Source organism: Scophthalmus maximus, chromosome 1 (assembly GCF_022379125.1).
Source record: "Scophthalmus maximus strain ysfricsl-2021 chromosome 1, ASM2237912v1, whole genome shotgun sequence".
In the NCBI taxonomy this organism is placed as follows: domain Eukaryota; kingdom Metazoa; phylum Chordata; class Actinopteri; order Pleuronectiformes; family Scophthalmidae; genus Scophthalmus; species Scophthalmus maximus.
This window is the reverse complement of record NC_061515.1, coordinates 26,911,338-26,939,306: the sequence shown is the minus strand read 5'-3', so window position 1 is coordinate 26,939,306 and position 27,969 is coordinate 26,911,338. Positions and strand designations below refer to the sequence as shown.

Here is a 27,969-nt window from a genome sequence, read left to right as displayed (position 1 = left end):
GTTATTTTCAATGGAAAAAAAAAAATCAATAATAACTTTATTCTTGAAATAATCATTTGATGTGTCACATCAGACGCTTGTACAGCATGAAGAGCGAGGCTCTTATGTTGAAAGTCCACAGCGGAAGTCCGGGTTTTTCCGGGCGCGCTTGACGCCAGCGGCTGCAGCAGGGAGAGAGCGGACAGGGAGCCCGCTGCTGCCGCCGCCGCCACCTCAACATGGAGTAGCGCGACCCCAGCGACCGACTGCTGAGAAGCGGATCCCACGGAGCGAGAGACGAGACGGACTCTGCCTCCCGCATTCACCCGCACGACGAGCGCCGCCAATGAGCGAGCGGGCTGCGCGTTTCTTGTGCTCACGCGACGGGAAGCTCGGCTTTTCTATTTGAAAGATGGCGAACGACTCTCCGGCTAAAAGTCTGGTGGACATCGACTTGGCTTCGTTGCGGGTGAGCGCTGCCGAACCGAACCGAGCCGAGCCGAGCCCCGCGCTCTCTGTGTGTGTGTGTGTGTGTGTGTGTGTGTGTGCGCGCGCTCCCCTTTGTTCCACGTTGCTCGATGGAACACGCACCGAGCAGGTTCCGACCCGCGCCCCGACGTCGCGTGTTGCCGGAGCCGGAGCGTTGAGAACGAGCGCCGAGCTCCGGCGAGGTGTTGCCAGTGTCTGCGCGTTTCCTTTGTTCGAGATGCGTTTGGCATGTAGGGGAGACCGGGGCGCAACAGCTGGCTCACGCTGCACAACGTTGTCCGTAATGAATATATACAGTCGCATCGCCTTTTTTATTATAAATCAAACCTGATTCAATTGTGTGTTTTTCTGTCCCTTTTGCAGGATCCAGCTGGGATATTCGAATTGGTGGAGGTGGTTGGAAATGGCACCTATGGACAAGTATACAAGGTTGGTTGCAGGCGCAATGCACGGCCCGTCCTGCTTTTTTGTTTTCTACAGTGGATCCTCATCAGACCTAATGCTGTTGTTTGTCCCCTTTCTTCGCGTATCAAATCTGGCCACAAAGGAACACGATTTAGAAAAATGAAAGGACGTGAAGGTGTAGATGATGCTCACAGGCCACATCGCACATGGTTGGAGGAAACAGATGCAATATTAGAGATTCTGCTGAGACTAGTTTGTTTTGGTCAGTCTGATCAGGGCCTGTGAAATGTTCAGCTGGGAGTTTGTGTGTGTGTGTGTGTGTGTGTTTGTGTGTGTCAGTGAATCAGACAGTCTCCTGTCTGATGCATCACCAGTCTTACATCACCTGTCTCACCGTGGAAACGTGGGCGAGGAGGCGAAGGATGATGGAGAAACCGTATCTGTCACAAGGCGCGTGATCGCGGATTCCTGCCGACCTCACGCTTTTTGTCTGCAGCTCGTCTTGGTGCAGATTTGTGGTCCTGTTTTTAAAATCAGGACTTTTCCACTCCAGCGGATGGGAATCCCTCTCACTGGGGCCATCTGCTCTCGGTGTCACGTTTCCCCCCCCCCTGTCCGTTGAAAATGAACATTGCGGCTGTTGAAAGACATTGCCAAGGAGGCAGAAAGACAGAGAGCGAGTGGGAGAGACGGCAAAGTCGAAGATGTAGTGATTGGTGGAGAGTACGGCCTTGGATTGGACAGTCATCCTTCCTGGTTCTAATGCTGTGATGGGCCTTGTTTTTGTGTTGTTATTCTTGCAGCTGTCCGGCCAGCGGAGGCTCCATTTTGTTGCCTTCTTGCTTGAACATATGATACGTCAAGATTAAGTGTTGGTTTTGCTGGCCAAAAAAACATCAGTTTGCCTTTGCACTAATCAGCAGCGAGCTAAGCTGAGCGTTTAATTCTGACAGCCCCACAGTGCTCCAGTGACCTGCATTCAATCCCCCCGTGCACTGGACTCCCTGGGTTCTCCCCTGCCTCTGCACACGGGGCAGAAACCCATGTGCATGCACGCGCTCATGTGAGGATGGTTGTCATGGAGGAAGTGTGATGCCTTCATGCCATATCTTCCCACCAGATGGTTTTGAGCCGGACCGTGTGGGAGAGAGAATTACAGCTTCTCCCTCTTTTTTTTTTTTGGGGTCCCTTTTTAAATCTTTCGCCCCATTCACTCACTGTCCCGTCTTAATTCTATTTGCGAGCGCCGCTGTGTGGGAATGGAGCTTGTGCAAGAGCGAGCGCTGTCAGATTAGCCTGCAGTTGACACAGAGACACAGCCCGGGCGAGATAAGCAGAACTGTCCATAGCCGAGTCTCTCCAACGGTGAAGCCTGCAGCAGCAGCAGCAGCAGCAGCAGCAGCAGCAACAGCTTCCTGTCGATCAGCTGTCGATCGTGTGTCATGTTAACCAGTTTGAGGAGCATGTGGCCTGTGGGCATGTGCAGTAGTGCGGCGGCGGTGGTGGTGGTAGAAGAGCAGCTGTCCAGTTCCAGACGCACACTCACAAAGCTGAGTTTGTCCCCCTCGCCCTTTCCTTTTTTCGGGTCCCTCAGCGAGTCAGTAAGTCAGTCCGAGCCACAGAAAGGAGGCGTTTGTCTGCGGGATTTTCAAACGCCAACCGACTGAATAATCACAACAGGCCCCCCAACCGAACACGGGGTGGAGTTTCTGCTCCCTCCCTCCTCTGAGGCTTTTTTTCTGCTTTGTCAAAGCACTTGGTCACAGTTTGCCGGGCCCTTTTTAGATGACACAATGTGACCAAGCTTTCTTTGATTTGTTTGGCGACTTTTGATTCCCTCCAGGCGTTTTTTGTTTTGTGACTTAGTGCACAGCCGAATGTCTGGTCTCGTTTAGAATCATAAAGTCAGATTTCACACAAAAAGAGTCAATTGTTTTGCAAGTTTTGCAAGTTTTTGCATTTCTATGCTGCTTTTCACAGTCTCACAATAAGCTGGTTACGAGTACACTTCCTTAAAGATCCCACTATAAACTGGAGAATTGGGTTTGAGGACATTTTGGTGCAAAAGGAATGAGTTTGGTGGTGAAACAATATCTTTCCCGTGCTCAGATTTATAGCCTTGTTCATTTTTACTTGGCTCGAATGGTTCTTGATTTAATCTATACTTTGTGACACCATTTCATTTGACAACGTTACTGTGCAACTGCTTGTTTTTTTACACTTTTAACATTTGTGAATTATTATTATTAATAATAAGGTTTTGTTGGTGGAAACGTATTGTTGTTGGTACTGAAACTCTGCTATTATAATATTGGCAATATCAAACAATACCAACTGCCATGAAGACCATTAATGCTGACCTCGCATAAAATCCCGCAAAACCTTTTTTTTCTTCTTTTTTATTGTATCCCTGCTGTGTTGCACTACTTGTAGCTATACATCTCATCCCAGAAAATGAACGTCCCGGTCCCCGTGGCCACGCTGTGCTCTCGAGCTCGCTCTGCGCCAGGGGGGGCGGACCGTTGCACCCTGGAGGGGCGCCGGATTACAGTGAACTTCTGGAAACACAGCACAGCAGATTTTGACTAACCGCCATGATGAAAATGATGTTACAGCCTAAAAGGCCTCTTTTGCTTCTGCCAGCCGGTTGATGGGAATGGAAGCCCGGATCAATATGCAGATTGAGCACACTTTTTTAATCTAGGGGGAAGGGAGAAACTGAAAAATCATCATAAGTCTCCTTTAAGGTATTTTAGTATGATTCTTTTTTTTTTATATCCATGCTCTGTTAAAGCTCTGCACAAAGAAGATTCCCTCCGAGCGTCCCCCCCCCTGTCTTTCCTTCACTCTTTATCAGTTGGCCCTGGACCAGCTGGTTCAGTAAACCATCTCAGGTGCCTCATTCTGGATTAAGAAACGAGGGAGGAACGATAACACAGAAAAAAGACATAATTCCTCAAATTGTGCGCGGTATGCAGGGGAGACTCTTCCCCACTCTACAGAATGGCCATATATAGTCAGGGTTTGAGGCACCAACCAAAGCCCCCCCCCCCCCGGCCTGCCTCCCCGCCTGCTATGCATCCACGGGGCATGCCAAGGCTGTGCCCACCAGTGTTTTTCATACTGTCACATCTCTTAATTTCCTTTGCAATGCGTCTGTGTGATCATCCAGTGGTAAATTAAATGGATGGTGCTGGGACCTCTTTGGTGCAGTGCCAGCTCCCTCTGACGATCACCGAGCAAGGTCATGTGGCTGGGTAGGAGGATGATTCACCGAAAAATGAAGACAAATTCTCCCCAGTGAGCTAATCCAGGAGCACCTATAGCATACTGTGTTTCCATCTCCTTCCTTTGTGTCTCTCACCCCCCTCAAACCTAAGGTGCAGCCTCGCCCCTGCCCTCAGGACGAGGAGCTCTGTCCTCATGGGGGCTGGCTGTGCCTGATGGGCCCACAGGGTGGGAGCCGCCGCTGGGGAGGGACTGGGAGTGGAACCTCTCATGCAATCCTTTCAAACGTCTACCCGTGCCATATGGCGCTGGGCTAGACTGGCAGCTTACTTCAGGGCAGTGGTCGTCGGTGATTTGAGTGAACGAGGTGCTGATTGGGGATGTGTCACCCACGCTGCGACAGGGGGCCCATGTCCCACGTTTGTCATCCGCGCACTGTGTTAGGATGCAGGTTTCTGTAACCACATCCGTCTTTGCTCACCGTTGAATAGGCGTGAAGTGTGTGAGACATTTCATACTCAAGTCAGACACACGCACACACTCCTCCACTTTGCCTCCTCTCCTGCCGACAGAGTGTGTGCATCTCTTTTGTCGTCCCCCCCCCCCCCCGCGCTGACCCTCTGCCTAATGGGTGTCACAAGACCCGTAGCGTCCCCTGACTGGCCATGCCGCCCGAACAAATCTCTCTGTGTTCGTCTCTCTCCGTGTGAGTGTGTGAGTAGCTCATTGAGCCACCTCATTAGCCGAGTGGAGTCGAGATGAGACCCAGAGGTGCTGGCAGACGAGACAGTCTCTTGCTTGTCTTTTCTTCGGTGCCTTCACTGAGTCGGCGGCTCCCTTTCTCTTCAGTCTCGTCACGTTTTACTGAAGAAGTCTCTTGTTTTAATGTGTTAATGTGCCGGGGACAAACGGATCCTCTCACAAAGTGGACATACCTCGGTCCACATCAGGGATGGGATTTTCTCAGGAGCAGACTCCCCCACGCAAGCTTTTGTTTCATTCCCGCCGCACACAGTGGGAAGCTGTTTCCGAAACAAGCCACTCCTTTAATTTTCAGTCTGACATCATAACAGGATTCGAGATAATTCAACAGAGTCGACACTCACATTCTGTACGGCATAGGGTTCTTGCTGATTTTTACGTTCACACTGTTATTAAAATATAGTTAAATGCTGTTTTCTTTCTTTATGAGGTGGAAAATTTAAATGTTATAGGATTAACAACAAGTTAGAACTAAAAAGCCCCAAAAAAAGAAAAAGCAACCAGCCTCGAATGGGGAGACGAAGCAAAAATCACACACACACACACACACACACACACACACACACACACACACACACACACACACACACACACACACACACACACACACACACACACACACACACACACACACACACACACACACACACACACACACACACACACATTTGTCATGAGGAGAAGCTCCACCATGTGTCTTTAAATCCCCGAACAGCAGCAACACTGCTGCACTGTAATCAATGGAAGTACAGTCACATCAAACTGGCTTCCTCTCTTCTTCAGCTATTTGGTGCGTGCTTCCCCGTCCCAGTCACACACCGTGACGACGGACAGACAGACTCGCTGTCTTGTCTTTTATCCCGCCGCGGCTCACAACACCGTTCCTCTGCCTCGGCCTCCACCTCTCCTCTCTCTGTGTCTTTGTCTTTGCCACTTCCATCCTCGCGTCTCTGGGGAGAGCCAGAGTGGAGGCAGCAGGGCCGAGGCGTGCGTGTGCGTGCGTGTGTGTGTGTGTGAGAGAGAGAGAATTGGGTCAGTGTGCTGGTATGCAGCAGCATTATGAAGCAGTAGAGCCCAGAGAGGCAGGGGCAAGGCACAGCCCTGGATGTCATGTGCTGCTGCTTTACTGCTGATTGATCATTTCTCTGCCTGGCATTATTCTTGATGTACGGCGCAGAAGTGTGTGTGTGTGTGAGACAGTGAGTCCGACATGTGTGTCGAGCCGCTGCAACTGTCCAAAAGCGTCCCAAGGTAGAGAGAGGTTGTGACCTGCTCTCTTTATCACCTTCTGCCCAGCCACCTACTCACTCTGACAGTTCAAATGTCACCTCAGATCTTCACATTGATGCGAACGCCTCACTGCACACACACACACACACACACACACACACACACACACACACACACACACACACACACACACACACACACACACACACACACACACACACACTTTCACCCGTGACCTTTTGAAGAACCAAGCCGTGGCTCCCAGCTGCTCTCTCTCTCTCTCTCTCTCTCTTGCTGAGTGAACTAATAATGAAAAAAACACACCAGTTTGTTTTGCACCTACGTGGCGGCTGGTCAGAAAGCATGTCGCTCAATTTAAGCACTCAGTTGTGCGGCGACGGCTGACCTGGTCAGAAAGCCAGGCAGGGCGGGTTGAAATAGTTGCTAAGTGTGATTGATCCTGCATTAATGTGAAAGATGCAGGGAGGGAGAGGTCCTCTGCTCACTCCGGTCAGGCAGGGCGCAGGATGGATATGAGCCTTGTAGAAAACAGGACATTTTATGGACCAAACAACTAATCAATTTATGTAGAAAATAGTTAGTCCATTAAGAAAACGATCCTTTGTTGTGTTTCTTGTGTACACGTGTGTGAAATACTGCCCAGTTGATGGCAAGAGTTCAGTTCCTACCAACCCCTCACGTCAGCACTCAGTTTAATAGGGCAGCAGCTCCACGGTTTTATTAATTGAGGCCTCTCGGAGCGGTGCATTCTGTTTTAGGCTCGATCTGAATGTAACGTCTCCGGCTCAGGAGGCGGTAAGTCAGTCGGTGGTTTAGTGCTGAGCTGGGCAGGGGCCAGCGGCACATCTGGCCCTGGTTAAGAGGAGCTGCGATGTAGGAGAGGAGATGGAGGCCAGGGACAAAGGCTGAGTGATAGCTCAGTGCCTCAGATAACTCCTGCGCAGCCACGCCCCGGCTGGCTGATCCCAGGGGCCCTCCAGGGCCCGACTGCAGCCCTCATGTGAGTGACCCCTACTCGTTCAGAGGGCCCAAACACGGAACTAGATCTGAAACGATCAGTCGATTAGTTGATGATCAGCTGGCCTGTAAGAAATGATTGTAGAAATTGTGTGTCTCATCACCTCTCCACACACACACACACACACACACACACACACACACACACACACACACACACACACACACACACACACACACACACCGAGGGTAGCGGAGCAGAGAAGAGACAGGTTGACAACTCATTACCTTAAGTGCATAAAAGCTTCTCAACAAGTGTCACAAATCCCCCTGAAACCAACAGACGGACAGACGTTGACCACATACAGTCGAGCCAAAACGTCAGCGTTTTCTAAAACGAGCGCAATCTGGTGACTGTTGTGAAAATGTGGTGGTGACAGAGAAGCTTTCAGCGCTGATTCATCTTTTCGGGACATAATCATTTAAAGGAAACTTTTGTTGGTTAATTTAGTATTTGGCAAAAAAAAAAGTGCTGGATCAAATGTTGACAACTGCTTTTTAGTTTCTAGTTAAGAAAAGATTCGTGGGATGTATTTAGAACATTTTGCGACATCCCTCTCCAAATATTCCATCTCCAAAAAACGTTCCTTTAATTTGTTTAGATTCACATAGTTGATAATGACTCAGTGACGTGTTTTCTTCACGAAGGACAATGGACGGGTGGTGCGAGGGGATAAAAGCCTGCCAGGAAATTGAGTGTGTGTGATCCAGTCACTCATCGCGTTTACTTATGTCCCAATGTTGGGTAACCTCACACACAAACGCAATGACTTTTTTGTGGCCTCGATCTCCACCCAGAAGCTGAGAGACATTTGGGTTACCATGACCACATAAATCACCCCGCACATTCATATCATATCATCACATCCCGGCACCTATTCCAAACCAAAAGTCTTTAAATCCTCAATAAAACCCAATGTACACAGAGACTTTTTTGATGGTCTTTCACCGGTTCACGCTCATTGATCTCGTCTCTGCCTTCTTTAAAAAATGGAAGAATTAACGGCTTTGTTTTATGGAACAGCCATAACGAGAGATTGACGGCGTTTGTGGTGAGCTGCAGTGCCGACCGAGGCGAGTTGCTGGAGAGCAGTTGGATTCTAAAATCTCCACTCCCCGACCTTCTTTCTGCACCGTGTTTATGACTAAGAGAGAGAAACCAGTCATCGTATATGGACATTAAAACGTGACGCAGTTTGACCTCTACAGGTGCAGTGCTCCTGTTTGCGTGCGTGCGTGCGTTCTGTCTGTCTGTCTGTCTGTCTGTCTGTCTGTCTGTCTGTGCGTGGTGTGTGTGCGGTGTTTGCTCGAGGGCCCTAAACAATGCTGTCGCACTTAAGACATCCTCATCATCGAGTGACCTTACTGACCGTGAGTTGATACCGCCTCAACAATCTTCAAGTCATAACAGACCAAATAAGGCAGAAGCAGCAAAAGCCCCGGAGTGTATTGATGTCAGCAAGGGAGTGTTTACAGCTTATGAACTGAAAATGTCCCCCTGCTTCTATGATTTTGTGTTTTTAAGCACCACATTTTAAGAGATGTGTCTGCATGACTGAAGGATAGTCCTTCTAGTGCACGCAGGTGTGAGGTTGACCACCGAGGTCCTCTCGGTTGCACCTGTGACCTGCGAACCCAGCGAGGCGCACTGCATCAGCAGCTCGGACACGGCCGCCATGTCGGCCACCATGCTTTTTTTGTGGCGGTGACCCCTGGGATCAAAGTGAAGAGGATTAAAGGCGTTGTGAAGGCTCCCTCTTATCCCGCTCTCCTGCCCAGTGAAAAGAGTGCAATGCTTTTATTGTCATAATCCATACTGTTTCAATTGACTATGGAATGCACTGGCTAATAGGATGTTGCTGCGGGTGTTTGTATGGGACGGAGTTGACAAGAATGTGCTTTGTGTGTGTGTGTGTGTGTGTGTGTGTGTGTGTGTGTGTGTGTGTGTGTGTGTGTGTGTGTGTGTGTGTGTGTGTGTGTGTGTGTGTGTGTGTGTGTGTGTGTGTGTGTGTGTGTGTGTGTGTGTGTGTGTGTGTGTGTGTGTGTGTGTGTGTGTGTGTGTGTGTGTGTGTGTGTGTGTGTGTGTGTGTGTGTGTGTGTTCCCTCCTGCAACAGTGCACGAGGGCCGTGTAGTGTATTGATGCATGTGTGTGTCCGATACAGATTCTGCAGTGACCACTGCAGTGCTGTCCTGGAGGAGAAGGGGAATACCCATACCCATCTGGGACCGCTCCCAAAATGTTTTCCATGTTTTATCTCCTCTCAGAGTTGTGGGTGGGAGGGGGGTTGGAGAGGGGGCCTCTATTTTTGGTCCTTTGTTGATGTAAGGAGTGGCAGTGGGGTGTTAGGGGAGCGGAAAAGTCTGGGAACCTTGGGTCTATAGAGCTTGGGAATAAAATGTTTATCTGCGGTTTGTATTTTACTGCACATATTAAGTGTTTGTGGGCTGTGTGATGCATAGTTTCTGGAGACAAAAAAAAGACCTTTGAAGACATTGCCTTGGGTTAATAATTGCACAATGAGTCTGCTGTGTGCAGAGTGTGAACGCTCACCTCTGTGTTGTTTCTTTTTTCACAGGGACGACACGTCAAGACTGGACAGCTGGCTGCCATCAAGGTCATGGACGTCACGGAGGTATGGCTCACCTACACATGGTCTCAGCGGTGCTCACAGTGCGCAGCCGTCGCTCTGCGAAAGCCTGATGTCAGGAAATGAAGGCACACCATAATGCGCAAACATATCGCTCGAATGAAAACTAAAAGGTTACATGTTCTGTTGAGCTTTAAGTCCAAACAATTTCAACTCAAGAGGGTTCATATATTTGTCCATTACAATCTAAAAGCTGGTATTTGTACAGAGAAAATTTCAAGTATTCAAACAGTCGTTGGGAAAATTATACTTTGAAATAATTGAGTCTTTGCTCTTGTTGCCTGGTGAATATTAAAACCTCTGCAGACATTCCAGCAGATCTGACGTCTTCATGCCATCGAGCTTACAGAAAAGAAAATGATATGCCCTTTAATGAACCCCTCCCCCTTTCCATAATAATCAGCAGGGGAGGGGCAGAGGAAACAAGATGCTTTTTGACTGAAGTGCGTCATTTAGTGGCCAGCGGGCTGCCCTCAGCTGTGGGAGGTCCCGTCCGCAGATGGGGGGGGAAGACGCACAAACCGCCCATCCACGTGTGCAGAAACACAAAGCAGAGGTTTTCAGAGTAGCAGTGGAGGGCCAGCAGGGCCAACCACCCCCACAGCTATAATAATTATGGAGGAATACGGGCGTGCACACATACTCACAATGACAGGCCTTACTCTAGCGGCCATCACATTCCCTAGGGGAGACAAATCTAAAGTCATCAGCTGAACGCATCACTACTGTGATGTTCACGATCCTGGCAGAGGCCAGTGACGCAGCGGCAGATAGCCTCAGTGCCCCGACTTGCCTGCTGTCACTCCTCACATAAGCCTCTGTCATGATGAATCATAGTTTTAACACCTGACTGATTTTTGTTATCGTGTTTAACCATTATAAAGAGAGTTGCCCAACTGTTTCCGGCGCTGTGACGTGAACAAGGTGTGCCTGTCTGCCTGCCTGTCTGCCAGACATGTCGCGACTCAGAGGCAACTCATGAAGCCGTTTCTTAAACTCTTTACCACTGAGGGTGAACCTGTTTTACCATGTTTCGAGTGGGGGGAAAAGTCAAGCACACTGTCTTTAGACGGCACCCGCCATCACAACTCATCAAAACGCTGGGTGCACACTCGATGCTGGTTTTCCTTTAACTTGCCTCCAGTCTAAATATACGTTTAAGCAGCACACTAAAAGAGATAAGATAAGACCTTTATTAAACCCACACTGGGGAAATTCACTTGAGTCAAAAAGGCATCAGAGAATGCTAGGTGTGTACCTTTTTTCTTTTCTTTTAAAGATTAGCTTGTGGTACTAAAATTCCCAGACAGCTATCACAACATGTCATTCTGCAACTAGGCCCGATTTTTTTATGAGCCGCAAATGGTTGACTGATTCATCACGCATCGTCTCGGCCTCCAAATGTGATACCGCTCACCTGCTGGTGACGGACGATGATTTCATTTGTATTATGACTGAGTTTGATGAGTGTAAACTGTGCTCCCTTTCATTTAGAGCTGAAACGGTTAATCGATTCAACCAGCTGTTACCTGGAGGTAACGCTGTGTTTTTAGCGAGGGCCATGTTGCCCCCTGTCGTGGCCATGTTGCCCCCTGTCGTGGCTGCAGAGCTCGTCCACAGGCACGCAGACTTGTCCAGTGTTACTCTCTGACCCACATTCTCCTCTCTGCTCCACATTCTCAAATCCAAACACTCATCCTCTCTCCTCTTCTCCGCCTGCCGTGGAGGCCCCCGGAGCTAAAAAATGCCTCTCCACGTTGAGGCTCCATGTTGTTATATGTTAAAATAATTTTCTAATCCTCTGGTATACAGGCGACTGGACAATTTGGGCAGATACTAGTGACTTTGCTTTTCTCTGTGAAGCTGTTGCGCTGTGTTTCATGCTGTCCGAAAATCTCCCAAAGTCCATGACTTAAAGAAGATAGATTATTCTGTTGCATTTGAATTATTTCTTCTTGAATCATGCATGAAGATAGGTCTTCTCCAGTGCCACAGATTAATAACCCCTCATGTGTGCACGGTCCACATATTGTTTTCCCTCATGTCATCTGCCGCGCTGCCAAATGACCAAAAGCTCCGCTCCTCCTCGCCGCTCCCTCTCTCCCTCTGACACACATCACCATATGATTGTGTCCATCTCCCCCTCACCCATGTGACTTGTGGCGACGAGGCTTTCACAGTCGGGAGTGTGATAATCCAACAGCTGCACAGCAGAAAGGGGGTGGGTGGGGGAGGGAGGGTTGGAGGGGAGGGGAGGGGGGCAGTGGTGCGCGCACAACAGAAAGGCTTACGTCAACTCAAACGAGTCATGCAGCAGCAGCAGCAGCAGCAGCAGTGTGGCCGCCTGCATCAACAGCCAACTGCCATTTTGCTATAGGTGATGCACAGCACGGTAAACAATGAGGTGATCCTATGCGCGCGCGCACACACACACACACACACACACACACACACACACACACACACACACACACACACACACACACACACACACACACACACACACACATATATGTATATGTGTATATATGTATGTATATATGTATGTATATATGTATATATATATATATATATATATATATATATATATATATATATATATATATATATGTACAGCTTTCTCTATTTAGGTTGTGTCCTGGTGATGTAAAGGATCAAACCCCCACGCTGTCGTCTGCGGTGATAACACTGTACAACCGCCCACCCCCTGACCTTTGCTCCGTGCCCCCTCCCTCCCCCCTCCCACTGTACCTTCTACAGGAGAGGGAATGCAAAGCGAACCACTCGCGGGTTGATCCCTGCATGCGTTCAATTAACGCGTCGCCGTTAATCACTGTCAAGTTGCTACCGGGTGCGAGCGGGGAGTTAGCACTGCAGCTAGCTGTGACCTTTTCGCTATAACGTGACACTGGACACATTCTCCTCGGTGTTCCCTGCACTAAAGGCCATTTCCAAAGGAGACTATAAACACAACTTGAAAGCTACCGTACATCCTGCAGATAATCATGGCTTTTTTTTTTCTATTTCCTTTTTAAATTCTGTATCTGACAGACTTCTTAGTTTTCTTTGCAGCTCTATTCAGCTTCGTGTCAGCCTGATATAAGAGCATGTGTATGAGGGGGATTTGCCATCGATCTCATATACATTTAGTGTTTGTTTTTTTGTTTTTTTACAAGGGATTAACAGTAATGGCTACTGCACACATCCACTCACTGTGAAACTCACTCATGCATCATTAATCCCCAAACAAAGGAATCATTTGCCAGTAAATGAACGACTCATACCGCATTGTAATACAGTCCGAGACATGAATAAGGTCTGGCCAGGCCAAGCTGAAGCGGCACCAGGGCGTTGTCACAGGTCTTGACACTTGCTATGACCCTAAAAAAAAATGCAAGTGTATTGATTTGGATGTGAAATGAAATGTCGACCGAGGCCAAGAGATGATTAAAGAGGCCGGTGCCCACACGGTCATTATTGTGTTGTGTCATAAAGATTTTTCCAGAGCAAAAAATAAAAATAAAAACAACTCTCTTTTTGTGTTGTTGACGTTTCTAGGATGAAGAGGAGGAAATTAAACTGGAGATCAATATGCTGAAGAAGTATTCCCACCACAGAAACATAGCCACCTACTATGGTGCTTTCATTAAGAAAAGCCCCCCGGGACACGATGACCAGCTCTGGGTAAGTCCTCCAATCCGTCCATGAAATTACAAAGAAGAAAATATGCAGCAGTCAAGATAGAGTTTTCCTTTTCTCCCAAACCTTTTAGTATTTTTTTGTAATTTTCAGTCACGTATTAAAAAGTTTTTATTGTTTGGCCCAGCATCATCGACTTATCCCTTGACGATTCATACTTTGTCTGTCGTGCAGTTGGTGATGGAGTTCTGTGGAGCTGGTTCCATCACAGACCTGGTGAAGAACACAAAAGGGAACCAGCTGAAGGAAGACTGGATCGCCTACATCTCCAGAGAGATCCTCAGAGTGAGCCCTCTTCCTCCTCCTCCTCTCCTTCCTCCTCCTCCTCTCACTCACTCATATCCTGTGTCTATCTCTCGTCCCCAGGGTCTGGCCCACTTACATGCCCACCATGTCATCCACCGTGACATCAAGGGCCAGAACGTCTTGCTCACTGAGAACGCTGAAGTCAAACTAGGTGAGAGCAGCGCAGATCACAGATCCGTGCTGATCAGAGTTTACGCTTTTCTCTTCTCGGCTGTCCCAGATAAAAGCCGACAGTCTTGAAAATCAAAGTTGAAGTTCAGCTTTTCCACTCGAAAGCCAAACGAATCTGGCTTTTTCACACCGTGTGGGTTGTGGTTAGATCAGATTTCTATGATAACGCCGGCAACATAAGCAGACAACCACACAATTGTCATTTCTATTTTGATTCGACTCGGATTGGAGTCTGGATTTACAACCCAAAATGAGACTTCTGCTTTGACACACTTACAAGCAAACCAATCAGAGAACAATATGGCAAGTTGGCTAAACAGTTATTCTTATAACACAGACTACAGGCACCTTTAGTCGATTTCCACAACAGGATTATGCACAGGGAAGATGACAGACTCACAAATTCTCCACCCCCTAGTCGCAACTGAAATGACTTGAGTTGAGAGCTGAGTCTAGCACATTACTGACTGCTGCTCTCGTTGCTCCCTCCAGTGGACTTTGGTGTGAGCGCTCAGCTGGATCGGACCGTGGGGAGGAGAAACACCTTCATCGGGACTCCCTATTGGATGGCCCCCGAAGTCATCGCTTGTGACGAGAACCCAGACGCCACATACGATTACAGAGTAAGAGCTCCGGAAGCTGTGGAAACGTGACGTTGTGTATTTTTGATTTTTCTGAGCACGTGTCCCATGTCGTGGTTTCGATTGACGGGCGTCATCTTTTCTCGCAGAGTGACCTGTGGTCTTGTGGTATCACGGCGATTGAGATGGCTGAAGGCGCACCACGTGAGTGCCCATTGTCATCGCCATTAGTTGTTTTGGTCTCAGTTCAGTCTCTCGAATTCTTACTGATGCGTCTGTGTGTGTGTGTGTGTGTGTGTGTGTGTGTGTGTGTGTGTGTGTGTGTGTGTGTGTGTGTGTGTGTGTGTGTGTGTGTGTGTGTGTGTGTGTGTGTGTGTGTGTGTGTGTGTGTGTGTGTGTGTGTGTGTGTGTGTGTGTGTGCGCTTTCTTCCCTCAGCACTTTGCGACATGCATCCCATGCGTGCACTCTTCCTCATTCCAAGAAATCCTCCTCCTAGGCTCAAATCTAAAAAATGGTGAGTGCCCTGAAGGGATGTCTTGTGTCCGCGTGTGGTATGAGTTTTTCTCTCCTTTCCAATCTTCGATTTACCCAAATAAATCCTTTAATACCAAGGTAGTCCATTATTATTTTATTCATACAATTCCCACTTGTCCTCTTTATGAGTACTCTTGCACATTTGGATTTGATCTCTGAACTCCGATCGGGCAGCTGCAGAGGCTTGAATCCCGAGCTCGGGTCTTTCCTCTGTGCTTTGCTGCTTGAGCTGAACATCTGCGGTACACCTGCTCTGGCAGCCTCAGCCTCTCCTGGCAAAAGACCGTAGCGCTGCTCTGGATGCATGCACAGCAGGAAAAAGAGAAAAAAATTATGAGCTTCAGGGCCGAGATGAGTTTGGTCTTATCGGAGAATGTTCATTACAAAAACAGAACATATGAGAATGTCTTCTTTTTTTTAAACTTTACCTGGATGTGCTCTGTCCGTGTGTGGCTGAAGTGTCGAGCAATATTTCTTTCCTTTGACTCTCCCTCTCCCAACAGGTCCAAAAAGTTTTTCAGTTTCATCGAGGGCTGTCTGGTGAAGAACTACACGCAGCGCCCCCCAACAGAGCAGCTGCTGAAGCATCCCTTCATCCGAGACCAGCCCAACGAGAGGCAGGTCCGCATCCAGCTCAAAGACCACATCGACCGGACCAAGAAGAAGAGGGGAGAGAAGGGTGCGTCCGACTCTGTGTCCACTCGGTTCCTCTCTTTTCTGTGTTGTTGTAGATGGACAGATAATCTTGTGTCATCTGCTAAGTGACTTCTTCATTTTTCCAAGTACAGATGAGACTGAGTATGAGTACAGTGGCAGCGAGGAGGAGGAAGAGGACCCTCCAGAGCAGGAGGGAGAACCCAGGTGTGATCTAGTTATCGCAGCACTGCCTAAGAACGGTTCTTACTTTTCTGGAGACATTTTAGTTCTCGGTCTAATCCTTCCTCCTTCTTCCCATCATCCAGCTCCATTGTCAATGTGCCGGGTGAGTCAACACTGCGCCGCGACTTCATCCGCCTGCAGCAGGAGAACAAGGAGCGGTCAGAGGCGCTTCGCCGCCAGCAACTCCTCCAGGAGCAGCAGCTCCGCGAGCAAGAGGAGTACAAGCGCCAACTGCTGGCCGAGAGGCAGAAACGGATTGAGCAGCAGAAGGAGCAGAGGAGGCGGCTGGAAGAGGTAGGCTGACATTTTGAAAAGGAGAGACCCAGTTAGAAGACCAGACTGATTACTCAACAACTTTTAAAAAAAATATCTCTTGTGCACACCATAGCAACAACGTCGTGAGCGGGAGATGAGGAGGCAACAGGAGCGCGAGCAGCGTCGCCGCGAGCAAGAGGACAAGAGGCGCGTCGAAGAGATGGACCGTAGACGTAAAGAAGAAGAGGAACGCCGGCGTGCGGATGACGAGAAGAGAAGGAACGATCGTGAACAGGTGAGCTTTAAAACATTTTGGCTTGGCTTCCTATGACTGCCTGCTGTATGATATGGAAGAAAACAACTTTGTGATGATCAGGGATTTGATTCAACCTGGATTTTAGGGTCGTACATTCAGCGCATTACCTGTGAGAACATGCCAGATTAGATTGTACGGAATCTAATCTAAGAAAGATGGAGTCTGAGAAAAAAAAAATCTGATTTAATTTGGGGTGCCCATCATGAACTACACTGACTGCTCTGCTCTGCTTTGCCAGGAGTACATCAGACGTCAGCTGGAGGAGGAGCAGAGGCACCTGGAGATGCTGCAGGAGCAGCTGCTCCGTGAACAGGCCATGCTGCTGGTCAGTGACACTCACACTAATACACACACACACACACACACACACACACACACACACACCACAAAGACAGTGAATACGTAGAAAGACTGATTTTTAGTTATAGGTTTTAAGCTGCAACATAGAAATTACAAAATAGCTCAATCACTAGTTAATGTTTATGTATTTTATTGACAAATGTTTATGAATGAAATCCTGAAAGGAATTTTTGCTGCGCTGAAGACCGTGGGAGTCAACAGGAAATGCTCCACATCATCTCTTTTTAATAGGTCGTCTTCAGATATTATGCTCATTGAATTGGTTACACGACAATTAGATGTGAGAAGGAATGTTGTGTTCTTCCATTGTGTCACGTTTTGTCAGTACATCCGGGTTTTTTACACTTTTCTCCTTATTTTTGTAACGTGAGTTGAATCAATAATTTGCATTTTGATTGGAACTACACATTTTTATGTTCTGCTTTTTTATATTCATTGTGTTTATTCTCTATAATGATGAAGACAAACGTGAGAAGTTTAACAGAGCCACGGATGATTAAAATGTGATGACAAATGTTACTGCCAAAAGTAAAAGACAGAATACACAGCACTCAAACTTAGCGCAGGTTTGTCAAACCATCACTGCCGGCTCTCCCGTCTATCTCTCACCACATTGAACACACTCTGCAATAGGAGTTCAAGTGGCGGGAGCTCGAGGAGCAGCGAAAGGCCGAGCGACTCCACAAGCGCCTGCAGCAGGAGCAGGCCTACCTGCTGTCGCTGCAGCACGAATCCAAACAGCAGCCAGGCGACAAGAGCAAGCTCCCCTCAGACCTTAGCAAACCCCCACAGGCCTCCACCCTGCCCCCCGACAGAGCCCTCATGACAACCCCACAAGCTCAGGTGCTCGACGGTGTTGTTTCTGTAGCGAGAGGCGCTCACGAGGCCTCCAGAGCCGCTCAGACGGTCCCCGCAGACGGCACTAGATCCCAGGCAGCAGTGCCGGAAAAGACTGACGATGCCGAGGCGTGTCCCGGCCAGCTCGCCCACCCCCCAAGCCCCATCCTCCCTCAGACTGAAACCCCAACTGACCCTCAACCTCCCCAGGCAGACAGATCGGAGCCTGATAGGCCCGCCCAGCCTGTCAGAGAGGTGAAACTCCTCCTCGGCTCCGCCTACCCTGCTGCCTGCACTTTCCGGCAATGAACGGAGATGTTCTCCTCCACTTTCTCTTGGCACTGCCGCTCACTCGCACTGTCGCTCGACTCCTTGACTACTAAAACCGTGAGGATGTTCGAAAATATTTTCATCTTCATTTTCACCTTTGAGCAGGCCGAGCAAGAGAAAGAGAAAGAATCGATTGGTAGGTTTGGAAGAATGAGCAAGAATCCAGTCTTTCGTTAATATTTTGTATTTATTTTTTCCCCCACAAGAATAAAGATGATTCCATAGGCGTTTTCTTTTTTTTATTCCCCCCCATAACTTCACCTTTTTTAGCGACAGTCATTTGAGTTTTTTTCCCTCCTCAAAGTGAATAAAGAACCACAAGTGTTAAGAGTTTCTCTTGATCTTGGAGGCCGACCTGTGAACTTCCTCACCGTGGTCTTTTAGACTCTTAAGTGTGTGTGGATCGGGCCGTTGCATGTGGTTGGCTGAGGCCCGAACTAACATGCAGGACGCCACTGAGCCGCGTCTCGCCCATCATCAGCTGTTCCATGTCATTAACAAACGATCTTTTCCTTCCATTTGTCATTCAAATTCAAGGATGTGTTTGTGTTAAACAGTCCTGTGTCCAACCTCTGTCTGTCCGCACAAACCTGTGTCTGTACGCCTGCCTCCAACGGGCTTCAAGCATGTGTAATATCATCGTCAGCAGATGTCGTTATTGTTGATGTTTGTCAGTCAAATATGAAGGAGCCACCACGATATTAGAAAATACAAGGAGATTGGAACCATTTTAATTAGAAAACTGTTAATTCAGGTTTAAAAACTGCATACTGAATGGTTCCCTTCTCTTTTATTTTCTCCATTTTTTTATCAGTCGCTGTAATATTTGTCCTGACCCTCATCCCGTCTTTGTCCTGTCCCATTCCCTCCGTCCCAGGCCGACGAGCGGTACCGTAAGAACATTCAGGGCTCCCCTCAGACCGCCCCTCCTCCCAAGCAGCCCCCTCTGCCTCCCCGCTCCTCTGAACCCTTCTCCAACGGTGGCTCCTCCTCCGAGGCCTCCGCCATGCACCGGCCCATGGAGCCGCAGGTAACTCCTCCCTCCTCGCTCTTCCTTTTCTCCTTTTTTTTCCCCGCGGTTTCTTCCCTCGCTGCCGGATTCATGCGCTCACACAGTTTTGTGAAGCAGCAAAGCAGCAGTGAGACTGAGACTGAGACATATTTTTTACATATTCCCTTTTGTGCTCCAACAGTTGGCAGCATGGAAAGCAGTATGCAGTGTTCACAAAAGATCATTTAATTAAGGACATATAAGGAATGAGACTAAAATAAAAAACACAAAAGGAACATTGTGTGTATTATTGTGTTTTTGATTCAGATTTTTCCACGTTGACGTCATCACATCATAAGCATTTCAGTCGGCAGAAGTTAAAAGGAATGATCTGGCTCGTTGGTATTCTAGAGACGACACACTGCTGACTGCTCAGTGGATTATCAATCACTGATCCTATCGATTCTGCTGCACCAGAAACACTTCATCAAATACTTATCGTGTTGTTCGACTTGTCAAGTGTGTATTTTGACAAATTCCTGACCCTTCTTTCCACTGAAAATGTTACTACTACATGAGGGAAGCCCATAAAATATCTGAAACTGTGGAGGGAAATGTGCGTTTACCAACTTACCCTTTGGTGATATACTTTCTACTTTTATGCCACTAAATCCTACTGAAGGAAAAGAAAGATTGTTACCTCAATAAATGTTCCTTTACAAAATACACACAGTTTTCTCTGAAAAAAACATCAGAGGTAAATGAATAGTTCCAAAGTGTAAAAACAAGTTGTGCTTGTAGCTTCATATTCATATTTACCCACACACGGGCGATAACAATCCTTTCTTACTCCTCTAACTTTCCAAAAATGTTGAGCTAATCATTTAAGTATTTACGTTGATCTAAAGGAATCAGAGAATCTGAGCGAAACGCATCATTGTGTCATTTTGTGCTTCGTCTGCTCTGTGCATGTGTATATATCTGAGCACGGATATATCTGTGAAAAAAGCCACACACATCTTCCCTCATGTCTCACTGTGTTGTCTGCTTGTTTCACCTCCCCTCCCTCCCTCCCTCCCTTCCTCCTCCCTCTTGTCTCCCCCCTCCCTCCCTCCCTCCCTCACTCCCTACAAAGGTCCAGTGGTCTCACCTGGCTGCTCTAAAAAGCAGCAACAGCGCCGCTCCCTCTCCTCCTCCTCCTCCTCTTCCCCCCGTGGTCTCTCGCTCCCAGTCCTTCAGCGAGCCCGCCGGCGTGGCCCCTAGCTTTGCACAACTCCACCTGCGCTCCCAGGACCCTCACCATCACCACCACCACCAACACCCATCGCACGCACGCACTGACCCCCAGCCCCAAGCTCCCCTCCACCACCCTCAGGCTCAGACTAGGGCCGAACACCAGGCCAGCGGCGAGGAGGTGCCTCCCAAGGTAAGGCGTTGATGAGGCCCCCCCCCCTCCCTGTTCCCGACCTGCCCTTGACTCCTCCCACCCTCAGTCACTTCCTCTCATGCCAGTCACTTCACTTGTCACGCAGCTTCACCATGACCTGTGTGTTTGAGTTGTGTTCGTGTCTCATTTGTGGAACAGCAACATTTAACTCTGTAGTGAAATACAACTACTGAGAATTTTCAGGGCAGATTATCTGATTCCTTCTTTCTTTCTTTTGGTCTTTTGCAGCTTTAAACTCTTGTTGTACATTTGAAGTTTGAGAACCATTGCAATTCAGATGTCATGCTCTTCTATGTACCTGAATGAATCGCAGCCTCTGTGTGTGAACACCTCCTGAATCTGTCTCCTCCAGGTGCCGGTGAGGACAACTTCCAGGTCTCCTGTGCTGTCGCGCCGAGAGTCTCCTCTGCCTTCGCAGCCCGGCATCCAGGGCGGACAGAGGAACGCCGGCAGGTACGTGGAGAGTATTTCATTCCTTTTTGGCTTATGCATTTGTTTCGTGTTGTCTTATCTGTTACCACTGCGCTTGTTGATGTTACTTTGTTCCTTTGTGGTGACAGTAACGTGGAGCAGCGCCCGCTCTGGGACCGCGTGGAGAAGCTGCAGCCTCGGCCGGGCAGCGGCAGCTCATCCGGCTCCTCCAACTCCAGCTCTCAGGCCAGTCCTGGGGACCGCTTCCGGCCCCGCTGTGAGTCCCCTGGTACTGTACACAGCTACATTTCACTAACTCTGATGCGACATTGTGCTGTCTACTCATACTTTAAGTTTGAAGTTTGTTTCAGAGCCAACTCTCTCCTGGCCCTCTCCTGTCCCCCTTCCCTAACGCCACTTCCTTTTTGTTCTCCCCCGAAGCTTCCTCCAAATCTGAAGGATCGCCTCTCCAGCGGCCTGAAAATGTTCCCAAAAAGCAAGATGAGAAGAACCTCGCCCGGCCCACTCGACCGGCTGTAAGTCCACTGTTACCAGGGTGCTGGTTTCCATTTGTACGATGCTGAATTTGAACGATGCCTTTGTGTTTTTCCCTCTATTTTCTACGATTCTAATTATACAACCACCTGATGTGTGTGCAACATCACATGAATCCAATGGTTTCAACGATTGTTGGGGAACCTCTTAGGGTGATGTGGTAAGCCTATTAAATGAGATTACACAATCACACCTATGCTGTGCTTGCGCCATCGCCCCACTCATTGCATTATATGCGATGTGATTTGCCTTCTGCTGGCGTCTTTCCTCATGTCTGCACAGTTCTATCCGAGTTCTTTGCTTGTCATCGACAACACACGCACAGCACTAGAAGGGGTTAAACCCCCTTCATGGCCGCGATTTGAATGCGAACACATTTGAATGTAAACAACGCTCCTCCTGTTTTCCTTTTACTTGTCAAAATGGCACCTAATCTCACCTGGCTTTGTTGCTGGATAAACTGTGACCCATTTGCTTTGTTGAACACGGCCGGGGGAATGTATACCTCCGCTCTTGCTCGACACAGACTTTTACGAGGCTGCATTAGTGAGAGCGTGCAAGTGAAAATAAATGGACAGCATGGGTACAGAACCACGGAATAACACTAATTCAATAATCAGAAAATGATTAGAGCCACTTAACTCACCACATTGTTCAACTTGGACAAAAAACAACAATACCTAGCGCCCAGTTTTAACAAAACATCACTGCATCGTCACTGTTCCTCTCAGGACCTGACCGCCCTGGCCAAGGAGCTCCGTGCAGTCGACGACGTGCGGCCCCCCCACAAGGTCACGGACTACTCCTCCTCGAGCGAGGAGTCGGGCACCACCGACGAGGACGACGACGAGGAGGTGGACCAGGAGGCTGGGGAAGAGTCCACCTCAGGAGCCGAGGACTCCAGAGCTGGGTAGGCAGAAAGTGCACTGACGTTGTTGGGCTGCTACAGTCGCCCTGTTGTGTGTTGCGTTCATGTTGTCAGACCCATTCAAAGTGTTTGCATGGCTTTTCCTGCATGACTGTTAACACCGGTCTGGTTATGGACGTCAGATATTCCCATGGCTTCTGCAGGAGACTGAGCAACGGGGAGACGGCGTCCGCCAAGACCATGCTGGTGGAAGACTCCGAGAGCGACCAAGCAATGACGCCCTCCAAGGACGGCACACTGGTCATCAGACAGGTACGAGGAAGAGACAACATCAACTTAGTCTACTCGCACATAGTTGTTAGAATTTCCCCTTTTTCTTTGTCCAGTGTCATTGTCCCATCATTTCTCCACCATTTGTTCTGTGTACCATTTTACATGTTTTTAAATTTCAAAACTTGCTGCTTCATATATTTCATGCACAGATGGGGAATTTAATGCAACATGCACAGCAGAATATGTTGTGTATAATATCTGGATGAGTTGATCTTGATGTGAAATGGGAGTAAATCTCGATACGAAACAGTAAAAAAAAAAAAGCAGCCGACGTACGCCTCGTACTTCTCCTCCACCTGCTTGCTTGAGCCCAAAGTGTGCCTGTTCTTGCTTCCAGAGCACCGCTGACATAAAGCGGTTGGTCACTCTCTCGTCCTCCTCCTCCTCCTCTTCCTCGGCCGGCTCTGGTCACGGCCACGGCCAGCCCCAGCTGCCCGGCCACGAGCTGCTAGAGAAAAACGGCTTTGCCGGCCACATACACCACCTGCCGGACCTTATCCAGCAGAGCCACCACACCACATCCACCTCCACCACCATCCCTACCTCCTCCTTCTCCTCCTCCTCCTCGTCCTCGTCCTTCCCCTCATCATCTAGCCATGCCAGTCCCGCCATGTCCCCACAGAACCCCCTGGACAAGCTCACTGCCATAGAGGTATGTCGCCCCTCGCATCACAGAGACAAAAACGACTAAGGAATGGACGGTTGCAGGTGCACAGGCTTAGAACACGCAGATTTGGGTCGTGGGGTTTTACCATCCTCCCTGGACAGGAAGCTTGGTAAAACAAATGATTTGCAAATGCATTTTTCTCGAATTAGTCTGTTCATACGCTCCGTCCAGTCCCTACTTGTTGGTCCGAGCCTCTCTGTGCCCCCCACCACATCTGTCCCCTCCTGGTTTCATTCCAGCTCTCCTCTGCCCCCTTCTGGCTTGCGTAACACCTGGTTCAAGTCTTCTGGCTGCGACCTCCTCCTCTCCTGCACTTCACTGTGTCACTGCTAACACTGGCGCCTCCTGGTGGTAGAAAACGGGCATGGAGGAAAACTAAACACGGGGCTTCTGGGGGGGTTAAAACAATAAGCAAACATCACGCTGTGGCTGTTTCTGAGTATTTGTAGCGGTGTCGGCATGGTGGTGGTGGTGCTGGTGTGATGTTTTCCAATGAAAAGGATTTATACTTGCCTCTTTATCGTGGTGTGCAAACAATCAGCCGTCATCCTGGGTGGTGGACTCACCTCTGTCTCCTCTGTCTTTGCTTCATTAGGAGAAGACTCTTTCCTGTTAACAATTCACAGCAGCTCGTGTTTGGATCATTTCTCGATTCCCCTCAACACATTTCTTCTCGTCTCGTCTATCTGATAATGTTTTTTTTCTCCACTAGCTTTCAAAACGACTAACTTTCACTGCACGTTGTCTTTCTTCTCATTTCATTTTCATTTTCACTGCCAACCAGTTGTTTTCTGTTATTAAAAAAAATTAAGTGTGATTGAACACAGTTAAGCTGAATGCTGTTTTATGAGCCCCCCAGGGGCAGAGCTGTAATTCATAACTGAAGGGGCCTCTTGCTGTTCAAATCAAATCAACAGTCCAAGTCCGTTTTATGAGTCGTAAATAAATGTAGCAAATGTGTATTCCACGGATTGGACCAAAGACCTAATAAATAATAAAAGTTACAGTTGTGTCGTCTGCTCATCTCGTTTCAAAGTTCTTAAAATTCTGTTTTAAAAATCTCTCTCCCAGTCCCAGTCAGAGAGCAACTCCATGTCCAAACACAAGTCTTCCTCCTCCTTCACTCCCTTCATCGACCCGCGCCTCCTCCAGATCTCTCCATCCAGTGGCAGCTCCCTCAACAACATGGGTAATTAAAAACTGTGATGACAAGAGGGAAGAAAGGATGTGATATTTTTGTTTTGCATCCCGTCTGACGTGTGCCCCCCTCTGCTCCAGCTGCATTTGGTCAAGACGGACGACTGGTGGACCCACTGAGGTCCGACCCCTCCCGCAAGGGCTCAGTGGTCAACGTCAACCCGGTCAACACGCGCCCGCCGAGCGATACGCCAGAGATCCGCAAGTACAAGAAGAGGTTCAACTCTGAGATCCTGTGTGCTGCTCTTTGGGGTAAGTCACACGAAGCACGTGATATGACGGAGCACTGCTGACAAGCACGGTTACTTACATATGTGTGCGTGTACGTTCCTGACTGTTCCAGGGGTGAACCTGCTGGTGGGGACAGAGAGCGGTCTGATGCTGCTGGACCGGAGCGGTCAGGGTAAGGTCTACCCCCTGATCAACAGACGTCGCATCCAACAGATGGATGTCCTGGAGGGGCTCAATGTCCTGGTCACCATATCGGGTAAAGTACACTTCTTTTTTCTTTAGTTCTTTCCGAGAACGTACGCGTAGCAGCAGTGATGTGTTTTAAAACTAAAGCGTAGTAAGTCTGAATATCCCCTCGCCCCTCCTGCAGGTAAAAAGAACAAGCTGCGGGTGTATTACCTGTCGTGGCTCAGAAACAAGATTTTGCACAATGACCCCGAGGTGGAGAAGAAGCAGGGTTGGGTCAACGTGGGCGACCTGGAGGGCTGCGTCCACTACAAAGTCGGTACGTTTCCTATGTCTGTCCCAAGATTCTTAAACCGGGAGTGAAAACTGCACACGCTGAGAGGTGCAGAAAAGAACTACAAAGATTTAGTTAGAAAGTCAGAATTCAGGTGGTGAACATTCACTCACGACTGACTCACGTCTCTTTTTATTTTCATTCCAGTGAAGTATGAGAGGATCAAGTTCTTGGTGCTGGCCTTGAAGAACGCTGTGGAGGTGTATGCCTGGGCGCCCAAGCCCTACCACAAGTTCATGGCCTTTAAGGTGAGCTGAGTCTGTAACGGGTGTTATTATTACTACCATTTTAGTTGTTACCTCTCACTAACTAATGTATTGTTTTAGTCTTTCGGTGACCTGGTGCACAGGCCTCTGCTGGTCGACCTGACGGTGGAGGAGGGTCAGAGGTTGAAGGTCATCTATGGCTCCTGCTCGGGCTTCCACGCCGTCGATGTGGACTCCGGTGCTGTCTACGACATCTACTTGCCCACGCACGTGAGTACTCGCCCTGAGAGTCGTCTGACCACACGTTGTTTATCTCGCTCTTTACTCTCTTTAACGCTTCTTCCGTCCCCCTCAGATCCAGACCAGCATTCAGTGCCACGCCATCATCATCCTGCCCAACACTGACGGGATTGAGCTGCTGGTGTGTTACGAGGACGAGGGCGTCTACGTCAACACCTACGGGCGCATCACCAAGGACGTGGTGCTGCAGTGGGGAGAAATGCCAACTTCAGTGGGTAAGTGACGCCACTATAAAATAAAAAAAGAAAGATGTATAAAAGGAAAAGACGCCTCTGAAACCTCCCTCTTGTCTTTTTCGTAGCCTACATTAGGTCAAACCAGATCATGGGCTGGGGTGAGAAGGCCATCGAGATCCGCTCCGTGGAGACGGGACACCTGGACGGCGTCTTCATGCACAAGAGAGCCCAGAGACTCAAGTTCCTTTGTGAAAGAAACGACAAGGTGAGAAAAACTTTTATTAGAATTATAACCTTTACAACTCACTCGATCAGATTTGCCAGCAAATATTCAGCTCGTATATATTTGACCTTTGTCCCCTGTGTCTGTCAGGTCTTCTTTGCCTCTGTGCGCCAAGGGGGTGCCAGCCAGGTTTACTTCATGACCCTGGGACGCACCTCTCTCATGAGCTGGTAGACGGCGCCCAGCGGCCCACAGCGCGCTGACCGTACCTTGTGCAGCGACCAACAGATGACGATTGTGACTATGACCAACGACGATGAAGAACAAGAAGAGAACAGCCTTGAGCCTGAGCCGGAGAAGCATCTCTGCGAAGAGAAAGGGCTCGCTCTCACCTGCTCGGGCAAACAAACAACGGATTGGACTGTAATCATGATAAAAGAAGCGAGGGGATGGGTGTGTGTGTGTGTGTGTGTGTGTGTGTGTGTCTGTGTGTGTGTGTGTGTGTGTGTGTATGTCTGTGTGTCTGGGGGTGGGGAGGATCATTCTGTTTCTGTGCACCGTCACAAGTTCTAGTGTACTAGTAAACTATATTACACCTACAGAAACCCCTCCCCCCACCCCACGAGCCTCCTGCTTCTCCTCACCCCATCTTTATTGCCCCCACCTTTGAGCTGAACCTACTCCTCTGCGGGACGTGGGACGTGTTGCCTGTTGATGGTAAATCTTTTATGTGTCATAGTAAATCTTTGCATCGTGTGTGTGTGTGTGTGTGTGTGTGTGTGTGTGTGTGTGTGTGTGTGTGTGTGTGTGTGTGTGTGTGTGTGTGTGTGTGTGTGTGTGTGTGTGTGTGTGTGTGTGTGTGTGTGTGTGTGTGTGTGTGTGTGTGTGTGTGTGTGTGTGTGTGTGTGTGTGTGTGTGAGAATGGAGCAAACACTGAGCACGTGAGCGACTTGACAGTCAGTTTGTCTGAAGGGAAGTCACGAGGCTAAACACGCCCGCCGCCGCGTGGAGGAGGGCGAATGATGTGCGTGGCCGAGGCATGAGCGTAGCTGTTTGTGGCTGTGTTGAGTCCAGCGTCCTACTCGGGTCAGATGAACTCCCATTCCCTCCACGATAGATTTCCACGTCAAGCATGTCCACGAAAAACACTAGTTCACCGTCACAGTTTTACTCCCGTTAACGATGCTTGACCTGTAAATCTGCCTGCGTCTTCACTTTTTTGCCTTCTCCTCCTTAAAGTGAAGATTTTTTAAGGGACCTTCTTGATATATCCGTTAAAAAAACAGGGTACTGGATATTGACTTGTACATACTAACTACATCGTGACCCCTGTGGGCTTTACACTCCCCCCCAGGTTTAACCAACACTTTTACCACATTGCCTCGAGTACTGTAGGTTGTGTCGGGGACAGGAGTCGCCCTGTTTAATGACAGCATGTCGCTTTGGCGTTATTAACAAAAATTAGCCCCCCGTTTTAATACACTGTATATTTTGTATCTGACTTGCTGCACACGGAATAAGCATAAGAACACGGGACACACCTGTAGATGAGTTTGTAAAGGAACAATCCACCAGGAAGTCTGGTCAGCTGGCCGCACAACAACAACAACAACAACAACAACAACAACAACAACAACAAAATAATAGACCCAGAAATGTGAGGCTCACCACCAACATATATATTTTCTTTTCTTTCGTCAGGTGGATTTTTCCTTTAACATCATATTTAGGGCTAGGATAAACTGTGAATTAGACTTGCAGAATTAGCAGGTGGCCATTAACGTAGCATGGAAGT

General features: G+C 48.7%; 1 protein-coding gene and 1 long non-coding RNA gene across 13 annotated transcripts in view; one reads left to right on the top strand and one right to left on the bottom strand.

Annotated features, from left to right (window-relative positions):
* LOC118301237 overlaps positions 1 to 27,969 on the bottom strand; it is a 1,055,945-nt gene that overhangs the window by 1,004,174 nt on the left and 23,802 nt on the right. The window lies entirely within an intron of this gene.
* Positions 133 to 27,813, top strand: LOC118302894 (mitogen-activated protein kinase kinase kinase kinase 4-like). Of its 8 annotated transcripts, none has more exons than XM_047330698.1 (33): positions 133 to 448; positions 832 to 897; positions 9,709 to 9,765; positions 13,339 to 13,464; positions 13,654 to 13,764; positions 13,846 to 13,936; positions 14,449 to 14,579; positions 14,687 to 14,741; positions 14,974 to 15,052; positions 15,576 to 15,751; positions 15,861 to 15,933; positions 16,035 to 16,245; positions 16,340 to 16,501; positions 16,761 to 16,847; positions 17,516 to 17,974; positions 18,927 to 19,079; positions 20,176 to 20,466; positions 20,840 to 20,940; positions 21,048 to 21,175; positions 21,340 to 21,434; positions 21,605 to 21,613; positions 22,185 to 22,363; positions 22,525 to 22,633; positions 22,992 to 23,306; positions 24,393 to 24,510; positions 24,600 to 24,770; positions 24,862 to 25,005; positions 25,120 to 25,254; positions 25,417 to 25,517; positions 25,596 to 25,745; positions 25,831 to 25,990; positions 26,077 to 26,216; positions 26,325 to 27,813. In XM_047330698.1, the coding sequence occupies exons 1-33, from the start codon at positions 392 to 394 to the stop codon at positions 26,406 to 26,408; spliced, it is 4,524 nt and encodes a 1,507-aa protein (XP_047186654.1). In that variant the 5' UTR covers positions 133 to 391; the 3' UTR covers positions 26,409 to 27,813. The 8 variants fall into 8 exon arrangements, with proteins under 8 accessions (XP_047186654.1, XP_035485353.1, XP_035485344.1 ...); XM_035629460.2 differs by having other exon boundaries at positions 21,048 to 21,187; XM_035629451.2 differs by having other exon boundaries at positions 21,048 to 21,187; positions 22,504 to 22,633.

Excerpts from the sequence above, each read along its gene's own strand:
- LOC118302894 (XM_035629451.2), top strand. The coding sequence starts at position 392 with ATGGCGAACGACTCTCCGGCTAAAAGTCTGGTGGACATCGACTTGGCT. Across the intron at positions 15,752-15,860 it reads GAAGAAGAGGGGAGAGAAGG|ATGAGACTGAGTATGAGTAC; the intron begins GTGCGTCCGACT and ends TTCCAAGTACAG. Across the intron at positions 17,975-18,926 it reads CCGCCCAGCCTGTCAGAGAG|GCCGACGAGCGGTACCGTAA; the intron begins GTGAAACTCCTC and ends CCTCCGTCCCAG.